At 42.5% G+C, this 16901-nt stretch overlaps 1 protein-coding gene across 4 annotated transcripts; it reads left to right on the top strand.

The window, feature by feature from the left end:
- Positions 1-3155: 3155 nt before the first annotated feature.
- LOC311110953 (peroxiredoxin-like 2A) lies at positions 3156-16732 on the top strand. Of its 4 annotated transcripts, none has more exons than XM_084153600.1 (7): positions 7573-7679; positions 12220-12502; positions 12831-13010; positions 13472-13563; positions 13756-13896; positions 14677-14841; positions 15690-16732. In XM_084153600.1, exons 2-7 carry the CDS (start codon positions 12289-12291, stop codon positions 15783-15785), a joined length of 888 nt encoding a protein of 295 aa, XP_084009726.1. In that variant the 5' UTR covers positions 7573-7679; positions 12220-12288; the 3' UTR covers positions 15786-16732. The 4 variants fall into 4 exon arrangements, with proteins under 4 accessions (XP_084009728.1, XP_084009729.1, XP_084009726.1 ...); XM_084153601.1 differs by having other exon boundaries at positions 7576-7679; positions 12284-12502; XM_084153602.1 differs by lacking the exons at positions 7573-7679; positions 12220-12502 and adding an exon at positions 3156-3476.
- The last annotated feature ends 169 nt before the right edge of the window (positions 16733-16901 follow it).

Raw genomic sequence — 16901 nt, 5'->3', positions numbered from 1 at the left:
CCAATACCTTGACTTTGTTGTCCTTAAGCCATTTTGCCACAACTTTGGAAGTATGCTTGGGGTCATTGTCCATTTGGAAGACCCATTTGCGACCAAGCTTTAACTTCCTGACTGATGTCCTGAGATGTTGCTTCAATATATCCCATAATTTTCCTTCCTCATGATGCCATTTATTTTGTGAAGTGCACCAGTCCCTCCTGCAGCAAAGCATCCCCACAGCATGATGCTGCCACCCCCGTGCTTCACGGTTGGGATGGTGTTCTTTGGCTTGCAAGCGACCCCCTTTTTCCTCCAAACATAACGATGGTCATTATGGCCAAACAGTTATATTTTTATTTCATCAGACCAGAGGACATTTCTCCAAAAAGTACGATCTTTGTCCCCATGTGCAGTTGCAAACCGTAGTCTGGCTTTTTTTATGGCGGTTTTGGAGCAGTGGCTTCTTCCTTGCTGAGCGGCCTTTCAGGATATGTCAATATGGGACTCGTTTTTACTGTGGATATAGATACTTTTGTACCTGTTTCCTCCAGCATCTTCACAAGGTCCTTTGCTTTTGTTCTGGGATTGATTTGCACTTTTCGCACCAAAGTACATTAATCTCTAGGAGACAGAACACGTCTCCTTCCTGAGCGGTATGACGGCTGCGTGGTCCTATGGGGTTGATACTTGCGTACTATTGTTTGTACAGATGAACGTGGTACCTTCAGGCGTTTGGAAATTGCTCCCAAGGATGAACCAGACTTGTGGAGGTCTACAATTGAGGTCTTGGCTGATTTCTTTTGATTTTCCCATGATGTCAAGCAAAGAGGCACTGAGTTTGAAGGTAGGCCTTGAAATACATCCACAGGTACACCTCCAATTGACTCAAATGATGTCAATTAGCCTATCAGAAGCTTCTAAAGCCATGACATCATTTTCTGGAATTTTCCAAGCTGTTTAAAGGCACAGTCAACTTAGTGTATGTAAACTTCTGACCCACTGGAATTGTGATACAATTAATTATAAGTGAAATAATATGTCTGTAAACAATTGTTGGAAAAATTACTTGTGTCACGCACAAAGTAGATGTCCTAACCGACTTGCCAAAACTATAGTTTGTTAACAAGACATTTGTGGAGTGGTTGAAAAACAGTGTAATGTAAACTTCCGACTTCAACTGTATGTGATGCCTCAATATCGGCATACCCTGACATAAATGTTATCCATTTCCTTTTCAGGAAGAAGATTTCTGAATATTCCAAATAAAGGCAGTCCAATTGACAATCCCTACACCTATGCAATACCACTGTAATGTCAGTCTCTATCCAAAGGCAATAGAAAACAGAGCACAGCCTAATGTAATGTCATTGAATAGAAGATCATTTCAGATCCCTCAAATAAAACGGTGAGGAATTAGCCTGGTCCCTGATCTGTTGTCTTGGTGTGACAATGGCCATTGGCAAGACAGCACAAACTGTGACCAGGCTAGCGAGGAATAGGATGAGTCAACAACAATGGCGGCATCCTGATGGGCATTTAGGCAACTGTGGGCGGTGAAGCAGAAAGCCCCATTCATACATGAAATCGCTCCAGTAAATGTCCAATACTTTAGTCTCTGGGTCGTATTCAGTAGTCATCAAACGGAAGAAACAGGGATTTCAATACCTGTAGGGAGGTACTATCTGAACTTGTCCTATAAGAAATGCTCCATTTCATTTTGCGTAGGGCAACGTTTTGAAAAAGGTTGCTACAGTGTACCCTAATGAATACAACCCTGTAGTACCCCATTACAAGGGATCAAATCAAATCACATTTTATTTGTCACATGCGCTGAAACACAGGTGTAGACCTTACTGTGAAATGCTTACTTACAAGCCTTTAACCAACAATGCAGTTTTAAGAAAAATAAGAGTTAAGAAAATATTTACTAAATTAACTAAAGTAAAAAATAAAATAACAATAACGAGGCTATATACTTGTACTGAGTCAATGTAAGGGGGTACAGGTTAGTCGAGGTAATTGAGGTAATATGTACATGTAGGTAGGGGTAAAGTCACTATGCATAGATAATAAACAGCGAGTAGCAGCAGCATAAAAAAAGGGGGGGTCAATGCAAATAGTCCAGGTAGCCATTTGATTAACTGTTCAGCAGTCTTATGGCTTGGGGGTAGAAGCTGTTAGGGAGCCTTTTGGACCTAGACTTGGCGCTCCGGTTCCAATTGCCGTGCGGTAGCAGAGAGAACAGTCTATTAGGGTGGCTGGAGTCTTTGACCATTTTTAGGGCCTTCCTCTGAGACCGCCTGGTATAGAGGTCCTGGATGGCAGGAAGCTTGGCCCCAGTGATGTACTGGGCTGTACGCACTACACTCTGTAGTGCCTTACGGTCGGATGCTGAGCTGTTGTCATACCAGGCGGTGATGCAACCAGTCAGGATGCTCTCGATGGTGCAGCTGTAGAACATTTTGAGGATCTGAGGACCCATGCCAAATCTCCTGAGGGGGAATAGGCGTTGTCGTGACCTCTTCACGACTGTCTTGGTGTGTTTGGACCATGATAGTTTGTTGGTGATGTAGACACCAAGGAACTTGAAGCCCTCGACCTGTCTTCTACAGCCCCGTCGATGTGAATGGGGGCGTGCTCTCCCCTCCTTTTCCTGTAGTCCACAATCAGCTCCTTTGTCTTGATCACATTGAGAGAGAGTTTGTTGTCTGACCTCCTCACTATAGGCTGTCTCATCGTTGTCGGTGATCAGGCCTACCACCATTGTGTTGTCGGCAAACTTAATGATGGTGCTGGAGTCGTGCTTGGCCACACAGTCGTGGGTAAACAGGGAGTACAGGAGGGGACTAAGCACGCACCCCTGAGGGGCCCCCGTGTTGAGGATCAGCGTGGTAGATGTGTTGTTGCCTACCCTTACCACCTGGGGGCGGCCCGTCAGGAAGTCCAGGATACAGTTGCAGAGGATCCTGGACTACGCTGAGCTGTAGCCAAGGGTGTGAAAGGAAGGGCCGGAAAATCGCAAAAGACTCCAGCCACCCAAACCATAGACTGTTTGCTCTGCTTCCGTACGGCAAGTGGTACCGGTGTATCAAGTCTGACACGAACAGGCTCCTGAACAGCTTCTATCCCCAAGCCATAAGACTGCTAAATAGCTTACTAAATAGCTAACAAAATGGCTACAGGGACTATCTGAGTTGACCCTTGTATTTTATTGATATTTTTGCACTGTCTCTATGCACACTCACAGGGCCCTACACACTCATGCACACTGACACAACAACACCAGAGTATGTGACCTGAGTGGAGCTGGAGCGGAGCGAGGAACGGAGTGTGCCCAATTTGACTGGAGCTCAGAGCAAGATTCCCAAAGGCTGGAGTGTTGGAGAGTGCCGTGATGTAGTGTCCACAACTAAAGAATCATTGTGGAATCTGAAAAGACACGTATCCCAAAATGATGGTGTACTTACTACATGGACATGCTAAAAGAAAGGAACAAGGTGGGTAGATAACTATGTGTGTCATTGAAGCAAAGTATTTATAAACCAAAAATCTGATCTCTTAAACGTTTAGTTCATTTTTGTTCTATTATCTATACAATAGTCCATAATTGATTTTGGCCCAATAGGCATGGCATATTCCCACTTTCATGGAGCTTTCCGTTTTGATTGGGTTATTTTGCCTCAAAACCTTTAGGCCTACCTATAACAAAATAATAACACAACTCTGCATCTCTGCCCAGCCTGGCAAGAGTGGCCAAAAGGGTGTTTAGCATCCCCAATGGCTCTGCAGAGATAATATATTCTCCGCTGCTGGCCTGTTCTCCAGGCACCATCACCACAGAGCCTGAGGCCACAGACTGGCCAAAGTCTTGTTTCTAAAAATGAATTCAAAGGCCTAATAAGGCATTTTTTGTTTAATTTGTATTTAATTCTAAGTAAGTCACAGCCTATATGCGCAATTTATTGACTATAATGATTTAATACAACAAAATGTTGTTTAAATGCTGAGCACTACATCCCTACCAGCCTATTGTGTTGCACTAGCAAATGCTTCACAATGTATTTCTTTGTAGGCTATAGCCTTGAAATAATTTAAATAATAATAATATAATTAATTTTTGTTCCTTCTTAAGCTCCCTGTCTGGCTCCTGACCTATTTAGAGTGTTTATATTCTGTTTAATATTACATGTAGCCTATTTGAAATGATGAGCACTTCTTACATTCACTTTTCCATATTTATTAAAATACTTGTCATTCAAATCATATGGTTTGGTTTCAATACTTCAAAATGGTAGGTCCAGGTAGTCACAAAAATAGATGGGCGTTCGTTAAATTGTGATTTTAATGAATGGAGCGAATTTGGAGCTGCAGTTTTGTTTCCTGTGAGCGCTGTCACGCCCTGACCTTAGAGATCACCTGTATTCTCTGTTTGGTTAGGTCAGGGTGTGATTTGGATATAATCTAGTTTATCTATTTCTATGTTGGCCGGGTGTGGTTCCCAATCAGAGGCAGCTGTCGATTGTTGTCTCTGATTGGGGATCATACTTAGGCAGCCATTTTGCCTACCTAGGTTGTGGGATCTTGTTTCTGTTTGGCTTGTTTGATGTTTACCCTCTTGAATGTCACGTTCTGTTGGATTTTGTTATTTTGTCTGTGTTTATTAAAATAAACGACTATGTACGCATACCACGCTGCACCTTGGTCCGATCCTTTACACAACGAACGTGACAAGCGCAGAGCAGTTTTTTGCAGAGCTGTTGGAAAGGACATAGAGCGCCACAGCTCCATGAGCGATGAGCGGGATTTCTGACTTCTCAACTCTGCTAACATACTCTGTCCAACACAAACACTCACTCCAACATTTGCTCACACACACATAATATGCACATACATTAATACTGACTCTACACACACACCCACTCACATACATACAATCATCATACACGCTGCCTCTACTCTGTTTATCTTATATCCTGATGCCTAGTCACCTTACCCATATACATACAGTATCTACCTCTAGCGATCCACACACCCACTCACATACACGCTGCTGCTACTCTGTTTATCTTATATCCTGATGCCTAGTCACCTTACCCATATACATACAGTATCTACCTCTATCACTCCAGTATCCCTGCACATGTTGACTGATTCTTAGCATCTACTGATCTGTACATACTGTAGATTGCACAAGAAGTGTGATTGAATTAATTCCTTTGCTTAATAGCATATTCAGCTGTTATGGAATGAGAACACTCGTATGTTATTCTCCATTCCTGTCTTCTTCGATGAGGTTTAATGGCGGTTTCATCCAATAGATGTTGCATTACCGCCACATACTAGACTGGAGTATAACTCCCTTATACTTTGCTTCAAAAAATTAAAAATACCCTACCATCTAATAATACACTCACACACACAAAAAAAAATAAAAAAATAATAGTAACTACCATACCCACTATTTAAATCCATTTATTCCTACTTCAGGCCAACAGCCTGAAGGGATGGGACACCACCACTTAACACACCCTGTAACTCTTCTGATGTCAAGTCTCGCACACCAAAATACCTCTCTGCAGCTGCCACCACAACCTCTATTTTCTGCGACTTACGTTCCATCAAATCAAATCAAATTGCATTTGTCACATGCGCCGAATACAAAAGGTGTAGACCTTACAGTGAAATGCTTACTTACAAGCCCTTAACCAACGATGCAGTTTTAAGAAATAATACCTAAAGAAAATAAGAAATAAAAGTAGTACAGTTGATAACCATTGCTATAAATGCCATAAATCCAATCTTACTGAAACATATATCACTTGTTGGTTTAGCCCTCTATACTGGTACAGATCTACTACTCACACAATTCCTCTCAGGATCCCTTCCCCTTGACCCATCTTCCTCTACTTTCTTCACTGCCTCCACATGACAACTTCTGCACTACTCTAACCCTGGAAACCTCAACCTGCCTCTCTCGCACCGGACATTTCGGATCCCCAGCCCCATGGTCACCCCTACAATTAACACATACCACTACTTTCCCCAATGCTACACATTCCTTTGTCTCATGCCCTTCTGCACACTTCTCACACCTTGGAACCTCCCTCCTACACACTGCTGCCACATGGCCATAATCTTAACAACGTAATGTATTCTGCACAAAAGCTCGTCCCGGATAACTTATATATCCTAACATCACTTTGTCGGGCAAAGACTCAACATCAAAACTCAAAAGAACAGACAATGACTCTTCTGTTCCTCCACTCGCCACCCTGTCTGTGTCGCACCAAACGACGAGCATCACATCTTCCCCTTCAGTTAGTCAGCTTTCACATTTACCGCTACCCCAGTAATCACACCTTTCAATGGTGCCCTTTTCTTGAGAGCAAAACAATTCATTAGTTTAACACGGAGCGCCTGCTCCCTCTGACCAGCAGAAACACAAACAATTATCACCAGACCACTTCTGGTTACCTTCACCGATTTCACAGCAGCCAACTCTGTTTTCACCCACCCTGAAACCACAAATGGATCAGCCAAAAGGCAAAGGCCCACTTTTTCCAAAAACATCACTCCTACTGTCAGACTCATCTTTATCCTGACCCTCGGTGCAAACCTTGGGCTCCGAGAACTTCACCACACCTACCACCTCCGATACTTCGCCCTCATTCACTTCCATTTCTCCTCCTGTCTTCAACTCACTCTGTTTAAACTTTCTACCATTCTTCTTTAACAAACCATCTACCTTTTCCCCACCATTTTTAACTGACTCAAGCTCACCCTCTTCCTCCCTCTCTCTCTTAGACCTCCTCTGCCTCTCTTTCTCCTTCCATTCCTCCTCCGTATTCCAGGAGAGTCACCTGAATGACTATGGCTGTGTTTACACAGGCCCAGATGTTGGAACATTGCTGCGGGGACTTGCTTCCATTCAGCCACAAGAGCATTAGTGAGGTCGGGAACTGATGTTGGGCGATAAGGCCTGTCTCGAAGTCGGCGTTCCAATTCATCCCAGTACATCCACTGGGGCCAGTCAATCTCTCTTCTGAACCTAATTATTTACTGGAAACAGTGCAGTTTATCCTCCCATCACTAGAGGAACTCATCATGGCCAAAAATAACATTAACATTAATGTAACCATGCTCAGGTGTAGCCCTACCTTAGAAGTAAGCTTTGTTATCAGACTTATTGTGAAGTGTGTGTCTGTGTTAGGCTAGGTGTGTGTGGTTTGTGTGTTGGTGGGGGTGCTGTGTGTTTGGGCTGTATGGTGTGGATGCAGGGCACAGGGTTGGGTGTTTATTTGGCACCCTAGGCCTAATCGTTCGGACTATGAATACATAACTGTGATATATACAGCCAAACTGTTACTAATTGGTAAATAGTAATCCTGCTTTTTGTTCATGATCATGTAATTCTAATTACACTGTTACCAGAATGTACCAGCCCTGGCGTGTGTGTGTGTGTGTGCACACGCATGGGTGGTACATTACTTCTCAATGTAGACTTTGAAAAAAATATATAGGTCAATCTGTTTTTGTTGTGAAAAAGGACCTTTGATTTGTGCCAAAGGTCCGTGTTATCTTGTGCGATTCGTTTCCCTGCAAGGACTAATCCATTTATCTTGATCGACTGATACACCTACGGCAAATTTAGATATTTTGAACGGAGACGTCAACTGCACTCCTCCTTCAACACAATACTTGTGAGTATAATTCCTTTATACATTATTTGAAATATTGTTAAACATTTTGTTGCGAGCATTCCCATTATTTCAATCAGCAAGCTGACTTGCTAACGTCATCGTGCAGCCAGCATCTAACTTCGCTAGCTAGCTAACCTAGAGAGCCAGCTAGCCAAATGTGAAGTCTACAAAGTGAACAAACTACAGTGTCATTGCTACTACTAACTTCTACTTGGCCTATTTAATGCATTAATCAAAGAATGCCAACATAGATTTAGCTAGCTAGTAAAGTTCACTTTATAATGCCACTTACCAGTCAACATGATTGTCTGTCTTTAGTGGATCTCAAGGTTGCTTATCAAATAGGCAAGCAAGCTATGTAAAATTGCATGCCATGAGTTGAGCGCTGCAAAATTGTCTTGATAGGGTTTGCATGAGAAGCCACATTTAATAATTTATGTCACTCAATTTGAAATAAGCGCTCTAAGACAAGGAATAAGAAGGTGCAGAATTCAGTCAATATTCACATCTGTAACTAGCCTACTTGCCATTTCATCTTTGTCATGATTATCTATCCTATGTTCTCATATTTTCGTTGTCAATATTAACAGTCAGTTTCTCAACTTATTGTCACTGTAAGCTTAGCGATACTGATTTATACAATGTAAATATTCCTTTTCACTATCTATCTACATGGAATCCAGTCAATCAGTTCATGGGCAGCTGCCAGGTAGGCTATTGGTTGCTGTTCTCATTAGGGTTCAGTCCTTTGTCCTCTCTCTGAGAAGGGAAAGTCACACTGCAGTAGTTAGTCAAGACTGTCAAGTCACAGTGAAGTGCAGAACAGAGTACTTGGGATTGAATGAGCTGAACTTGAGGAAAATGAGTGCACACCTTCAGTGGGTGATTGTTTGATATATGAATCGATGTTTGATGTTTGAAAATTGAATTTGAGTATTTTTATAATGACCATGCGTGTAGGTTTGTGTTCAGTTTGGTTTCACATATATTTAATGCATGTAGGCCCTAAACATTTGGTGGACCATTCATTGTCTTGTCCATAGTGTTCAGAGAGAACTGAAAATACTGAATGATCTATATCTTGAAAAATCCACGTCTAAGCTAGCCGTGACAATACAGTAACAGTATATTGTTCGTATCCATATAGACTACTAATAATTATGCTCAGTTGACTATACTGATGATTCACTGTGTACTGTCTGTAACATTGTATCTTAAGGCCCCTCTTGCTTATACAAGGGGAAGGAGGATTAGCCATGTAAGCTATGGTCTGAGGCATTATGGTGTGTGTGTGTGTGTGCACGCACAAGTGTGTGTCACACCCATAACTGTATAACCACATACTGTGACTAACAGGCCAGTACAGTCTACTTAAGATAAGCCACAACAAACGGAGCAGTTCATGTTTGTTACTTAGTCATGCCATCAGTTTCCTGAGAAAATGGAATGTAGACAAACAGGTTTGCTGTCATTCATTCAACAAGGACCCATGGGCACCAATATGTGTTCATAGGAGCATGACAAATGAAAGCTTAGTCTATATTTTTGAGAAATACAATTTTTAACCATTTTCTATCCTAAATATAAGGAATAAGGCTTTGATTTCTGGCCAAACAGATAGAAAAGGAGTCTTAGAAAACATCTACCAGAAAAAGTCTTAAAAGGTATTGGAAATACACAGGTTGGTTGTTCAGCAACAAAACCGACGTGTGCGCAACTATGGGGCAAAACAGACAGGGTTGGTTAGATTGTTGACAACATGTAAACTATATTTAGTCTCCAATGTTTATTGAAAACATAAATACATTTGCACAATGAGCACTTGTTGTCGCTCAAATACATCGTTAGTTGTTGGTTAGCTAGCTGTCTGACCATCCAGATCCACAACAACACACAGACTTCTGCCCCATTGAAGCGTGCCTATCTTTTTCGTGACATTGTCAGCTAACCCATCTATACATCAACACACAATAATGTTGAAAGAAAGACCCCTGACAACTAATATCAACACTTATATTTCGTTTTGGAGAAATTATTTGCCTTGTGTAAGTTTAAGAAACATTGCCCTGTGCTTTGAAATTCCAGTACCAAAAACTCACATATCTTTTAAGATATTTTGTAATTTCTCTCCCTCATGAGGAGGGAGGATAATGAAAGTTCACAGAAGTAACAAGTAAAGGTAGACCTACCAATTAGTTAGTGTTTTTACTTATCTATTTGGTTTATGAATTATTAAGTGATTAAAACTCAATTCTTTAACCAAGTCAGTGACGGAATTACTGCAATTGAATTGGCTACAATGAGAAATCATAGTAGTCACAAACCATAGTTGGGTCACCTGCTACAGTCCTCCCTTCCACTGGCTTACTGTTACATTCAACTCATAACTGTGTTTTTTTTCTCTTTCTGTCTGGTGGTCAAAGCAAGTGTGAAAACAGCCTGGACAACCCCTCCCTCTCTCTCTGTCTCTCCAGTTAATGTCACCTCTCCCGTCTCTTACTGACATCTGCTCAAGAGCCCCCTCTCTTTCCATTTACTGTAACCAGCATCCGTACCCACTGAGCACTGATCGACACTGGACATCCATGGACTTTGAAAAGTAGTTGAAATATGGTCAGTCCGCCCTGGCCTTGATTTCAATGTCCACAAAAGTGGTTTTTGGTCCGCACCGGACCAAATCTGAACCAATCGTAGACATCTATGTTTCACAAGTGTGGAGAGCACAGTACAGTAAAGGGAAGAAAAAAAAGTTGAGTACAGTCCTGTACAGAAGAATAGAGTTCAGTACGAAACACAGTAGAGCACACTAGAGTTGAGTAAAATATAATGTACTGAACTATAATATACTTTACTGTACTCTACTTTACTGTAGTGTACTGAACTGACCCACCCAGACAATACTGACCAGAGTGAAAGTTTTACACACAGTGAAAGTCTAGTTCTTCCTTTTCTTCGTCAACGGCCCACTGTACACATTTAAACTACATTCCCCAGGCTTAGGGCTGTGACGGTCATGGAATTTTGGATGACGGTAATAGAGGTAAAGAGGTTAGTGGAACTCGAGCAGAACATTGGAAATGCCAACGAAACGCGTGGGGGAAATATCCGGAATCTCCTCATTGCCCCCTAGCAAAATTTGCCTACATTTAAGCTATTGTTTATGTGTATTTCACACTATGTTGAGGTACAAATAGGAGTATAACGCTTGTATGGATGTCAACCCCAATACACGTTCATCTCATCGTCACCAATCAAATGCATTACAGTTAAAAAATGACTGACTAACACCACCGATTTCTCTATGCTACCAGCTTATACAAACGGGAGTTAGCATTTAGCAGTCTATTCTTCTAAACCTGAAAAGTCTTATGCAATTAAAACAGCCAAATATCCAAATCGGACCCTCTTTACCGCATCTATTTGCCAGCCAAATGACCGCGGTCACCGTAATAACCGTTCGAATAGTAACAAAAATAATTATGCACGTTTTCTCCTTTCCTCCGCTCCTGACTGCATGTTCAGCTATAGAAATAGAATGAATAGAATGGGCGTCCCCATTCAAGTCAATGGCTGTGTTGGAGAGGATAAAAATCGTAATGTATCATGGTTAAATTGTGACTGAATGACTGATCTACAAATAATAATGAGTGTTAATTATGATGCAAGGTTCTTTGTAGATCAGTCAGTCGGCTGTCATCTGCACTGTTGGCTGCAATGTCGAACAAGCCCAATGATGGCATAATGTGTGGACTGGTGGCCATTGCGAGGCGCAAAGCAGGAAGTAAACACAGGAAGTAAAGCAGGTATTTGTTGATTAAACTCAACTGACATTAAACACAGGAAGTAAAGCAGGTATTTGTTGATTAAACTCAACTGACATTACCAAAAATACATTCCATTGCATGAGCCACATCAGTTAAAGGTAGACTCAGCAATATGATGTAGATGCAGAAAGTAGGCTAAACGGCATAGTGGGTCAAGCACGAGGCTCAACTTCTCTGCTGTTTTGGTCCCCTGGCTTCCACGCTGTAACAGCATGAAGCGAACCCGTGCACATGCACAGATACTGTGTGTCACCATGTGAGAGCGAAGTCTTGCATCTCGCTCATCTCAATATCTGCGGTGCTGCTCGCGGCAATGTCATTTCGCTGAATCTACCTTTAACATCATTTTAATTAACATTCTATACTACATGGAAATGATTGCATCACAATACCAGGCAGCCATTGCGAATGTACCCATTAGTTTACCAAGCAAATTGTCACACTTTTCAGTCAGCTGTTCATTTTTGTTTCTTTTTAGGTTATTTTATTTTCATGATGGTCTTCATCCATAACCGACGGTTATACGGTTATATGGTAATTGTGCCAGCCCTATCTAGGCTGTCTCTGAAAAGATAAACAAAAACATAGTGTTTAGCCTACTGTTTGAACCTCAGTCACTACTTCCTAACAGTAGTTGCATGTGCCAATGCCATCTTTCAAACAAGTGATTTCACGCTCATGATAAAGGCTTCTGTTTTTTTTTTTTGTCTTTTCAGAGAAATTCTGAGGGTGTGTTTTTATAGGGGTCAGAGAAAGTTCTGATAGGTTGTGTTTACACAGTCACCATGGCCCTGGTCCAGGCCCTCTCCAGACCTTCCGCTAAAGCCCTAAGGGCCAGATGGAGGCTATCTCAGACTCTGCACATCTCTGCCCTGCCTCTGGGGGGTACCGTTCACAACAGCCAGCCCTCTACCAACCCTACAGCCAGACTCCCCTGTCTAAAAGCCTTTCACCTCAGCACAGCCTCATCCAGCCCTGAACCTAAAAAGCCCAAATCAGGCAAGGAGCATTACATTATCTCTCTCTCTAGTGACACATTGCATGGAGTTAGGCTAGTTCCCTTTACTTGTCTTACGGTCTATATCAGTGACCCTGACCTTCCCACCCCCTAACCCATGCCTAGGAATGTTGCCTCTCGCTAACAGTAAAGTCCCATTACCTAACAGTACCAGAAATCATTACACATGTAAGTGTGGCATGACAGAGTAAGAAGACCGGCCCTCTTCTCTAGGCTCTGGTTCCTCTTAAAGTTTCTCCCTTCCTAAGAACAATAAATAACTCTGATAATCATGTTTGTCTATGTTTTCTCCTGTCTTTTTGGCTGCAGTGTTGTCCTCCGGCCTCGAGGTGGAGCTGTTTGAGATGGGGATGTGGTCGCTGGGTCTGGGGGCCTTAGGAGTGGCCATCGTTGGGATCTTTCTGGCCAATACTGACTTGTGTCTGACCAAGGCTGCCCAGGCCTCGCTGAAGTACCTGGAGGACGCAGACCTCCGCTCCACTGGAGACGGTACGGGCCCTGGTTCACCTACAATCACGTGGGCATGGCCGGAAAGTGCAGAAAACTGTCGACCATGCTGGCACCAAACGTTCTACAGTATGACAATGACATTCTGTTTTACATTCATACTAGAATGTAGCAGGGTTAGAGCTTTTGGTGCCAACATGGCAGCTGTTAAGATTTGAAATCTCAGAGTTTACAGAATATCTATCGTATAGCTCTGAGCAGGGCATTTTGTGGTCCATAATATGCTAACAAATATACGCTCGCTTTTTTTTCTCGGCTGTCGGAAACAACGGTAGAGCTAAACCTAATCATTACAACAATTATTATCTGGGACATAAAAAAAAAAAAATCTAGGCACATTGGTGCTCCTAGATTTATTTATTTTATCCAGGTCACACAGCAAAATGGTTACACTGAAGAGCCCTGGCCCCAATGCATGACCTGTATATGTGTGTGTCCTGCAGATGAGAAGACCATAAAGGCCAAAGCTCTGTGGGAGAAGACGGGAGCAGTAGTTATGGCCGTACGACGGCCCGGATGATTTTTGTGCAGAGAGGTGAAGTGATGATGTCACTGATACTTTACAGTATAGTCAGAGGGAAAGTAGATCCAGAATCAGGTCTATATCCACACCAGATGGTGTTGTTGTGTAGATTCCGCTGTATGCATTAGGAGAAATCTGCAGGCCTCAATTCCAGATGAACGAGGCACCAACCTATTAAAATAATTGTACTAATTGTGTGTGTAGGAAGCCTCCGAGCTGTCCTCTCTGAAGACCCAGCTTGAGGAGCTCGGGGTCCCTCTGGTTGCCGTGGTGAAGGAGAACATCGGCACGGAGATCCAGGACTTCCGACCGCACTTCGCTGGGGACATCTACGTAGACGAACAGGTGAGACCCTGGGTGTTTCTCAATATGCATACTACTGTGCTCCACACTCTCATGCTCCGAGTGCATTCTCCAACCACGTTCTTGTGAGGATGAGAGTGTATTTTCTCTCGCTTCAGCTCAAATAATGTCCGGCATTGATTTCAAGAAATGTTGCATCACTTTTTATGTCGTTGCATCATATTTATTTGCATACTTTCCATTGAAGCTTGCATCGATGCATGCTTTAAAATATACTCATTCGAGAAGTGTGCTCCGTTTCGTATACTTTGATTTGGACTCATACTCCGAACCTCCCGTGCTTGGAGCATGGTAGTATGCATTTTGAGAAACACCCCCTGACTCTCTATGGGTACATCTCAATAGTCTATAGAAGGTGAGACGGACCCAGACTCTATGGGTACATCTCAATAGTCTATAGAAGGTGAGACGGACCATGACTCTATGGGTACATCTCAATAGTCTATAGAAGGTGAGACGGACCCAGACTCTATGGGTACATCTCAATAGTTTCCTCTCCTTGTCTCTTTTCCTTAATCTGCACTGGCCTGAAAGAAGGAAAGGTAAAGGGGGATACCTAGTCAGTTGTACAACTGAATGCGTTCAACTGAAAGAACTGTGAACATGTTTGAATCGATTTCTACACAGGCCTGCTATGAAGCAGAGGAGCTGAAGCATGTGTCGATATAGTATGCCTATTGTCTGTGCCTGAGTTTTTTATTTTCTCCATTGATTGGTTGGTTTACTCGTGTCCTTTGATTGGTTTACTTGTGTCCTTTGCAGCACCACTTCTATGGCCCACTACAGAGGAAGATGGGGGGGCTGGGCTTCATCCGTCTGGGGGTGTGGCAGAACTTTATGCGGGCCTGGAAGGCCGGTTACCAGGGCAACATGTTGGGGGAGGGCTTCGTCCTGGGAGGCGTGTTTGTCATCGGAGCGGGGAACCAGGTACAACACACGCAGGGCTGTGCATCAATGGAGTGGGTTCAGCCACAGCTGGAAATCATTGACTGGAGCTGTTAAGGTGTCCGCATGCTTCCCAACCCAAACAGTTAGTAAGAGTTTGTGCATATAGTATGACATTTTGTGATGTTTTTGTTAGTTTTGGACTTCAGTAAGGGTTTTTTCGGCTGTTCGGGCACACATTTTTTCTTGAGGCAAGCCGAAGTCGGTAGCCGAAGTCCCCTTCGACTGTGATTGGTCAACAGTAGGGATTCTTCAATAAAGTCTTTGTTTTTATGCACATTTTTTCATTGAGAAATACTGCACCAAACATATTATTTCAATGTAGAATTTGGAGACTAAGATCTCTTCTGCAAAAACGTCAAAATTAATGACAGATTTCTTGAGTTATCTTAGATTCATTCGGACTATTTTGCCTACGGCATCTCAAAATGGACAAACTGTACTAGTGCTGCTTTTTTCTCGTTTTTTCAAGCTGAGGTCTATTAAGGGAGTATGCGAGCACACACTCTGCTAGACGCCAGCCGAACTGAAGCATGCTGACACCTTTAGTCTCCAACTGCCAACACACATGTACGAGGGTAGAGACTCACCCATGAAGGATCCAGTGCTGCAGATGACACACACTTTGTATCTGCTGTCAACTCCTTAGTAATCAGTAGCCATGAGCAGAGACAAGGGAAGGAAGTCCTCCAGGACAATATGGATACAAACACGGTTCAACCTAAATGAATAGACAGAGCGCAGCAGCATTGTTGTTATATTGTGTTGTGAGCTTGTTTGGTATTACGTAGGTCCCTTTTTTAAATGAATGTGTATTTTTTCCTCCTCAGGGCATTCTTCTGGAGCACAGGGAGAAGGAGTTTGGCAACAAAGTGGAGAATGAAGATGTTTTAGAGGCCGCCAAGAGAATTGTGCCAGTGCAATAGATGGTTAGTTTTGTGTTCACAAACTTAGTAGCATTAGATCAACACAAAAAAAAGAGTCCTCAGAAACAAATACTGGTTTATTTCCTGCATTTGTTTTTTTGTTTATTTTTTTCCATTCACAAAATGGAACCTTATCCCAACAACAATACACGTGTTTTAGAATTGTGTATGACATTTAAACTTGAAGAAAAGGTCATTTTCCGTATCTGTAGTTCTCGTGCACTAACCTTTCATGATTTCTATTATGGCTAGCTCTGTCCATCATAGAATGTGTCATTTCCTCAATAACAATGTGAATGTTCTAGAATGCTCAGGTGAATGATGATCTCCACTGCTTATAAGATCCTGACCCCCTTAACTCCCTGCACTCATAAGCCCATTGGAAGACGAGGTGGACCTTTTTCCTATGTCTTTTCTTTAGATGTGGAAACACCAAGTTGTACCAACTAGACAGTGTTCTGTAGGCTTAAGGTCTTGGTCAGGTCGTCATTGTAAAAGAGAATGGGTTCTCATGACTTACCTGGTTAAATAAAGGTATTCTCAATCAGGGACCTTACTGCTTGCACTAAACTGTGAGAACACTTGAACATTACTCATCTCTTGGGAGAGAGGGACTGTATATCTACAACTATAGTGTTTCACACTTTTATTGCAGTCTCTAAGGGTGTTAAACTCAACTTGAGGAATGCATGGTTCTGTGCATCTGTATTCGGTACGTAAAGTCAGTCTAGTAACTTGGCTAAATGTGTTTCACGTTATACCTGTGAATTAATGTGTGTGTGGTCAATGTGTGTTATTAATGAAGACCTGACTGTAAACTCGGCGACGAGGGGAGCAGGTTCGATACCCAAACACACACTGCCTCAACATACTCACTATGGCCAGGTTGGCAGGAAGCAGGTGTGAGAGAGAGGATGCAAACCACAATAAACCACCGTCACACCATCCTCCTCCGTCTCTTTCCTTCTCTGGACGGGCAGGATGTTCTAGAAAACATTCTGAACATATTATCTCTTTCATAAGTAGATATGTTTGTTTCCGTAACATACAGTCACAACTTCTCTGTTCAGCTGCTTATCTCTGCTTACGTAGCTGTGCACCAAGACATTTGCTACT

The sequence above is a fragment of the Coregonus lavaretus genome (genome assembly GCF_964263955.1).
Source record: "Coregonus lavaretus genome assembly, chromosome: 36".
NCBI classification, from domain to species: domain Eukaryota; kingdom Metazoa; phylum Chordata; class Actinopteri; order Salmoniformes; family Salmonidae; genus Coregonus; species Coregonus lavaretus.
The sequence above is the reverse complement of the archived record's forward strand: the minus strand, read 5'-3'. Positions and strand labels throughout refer to the sequence as shown.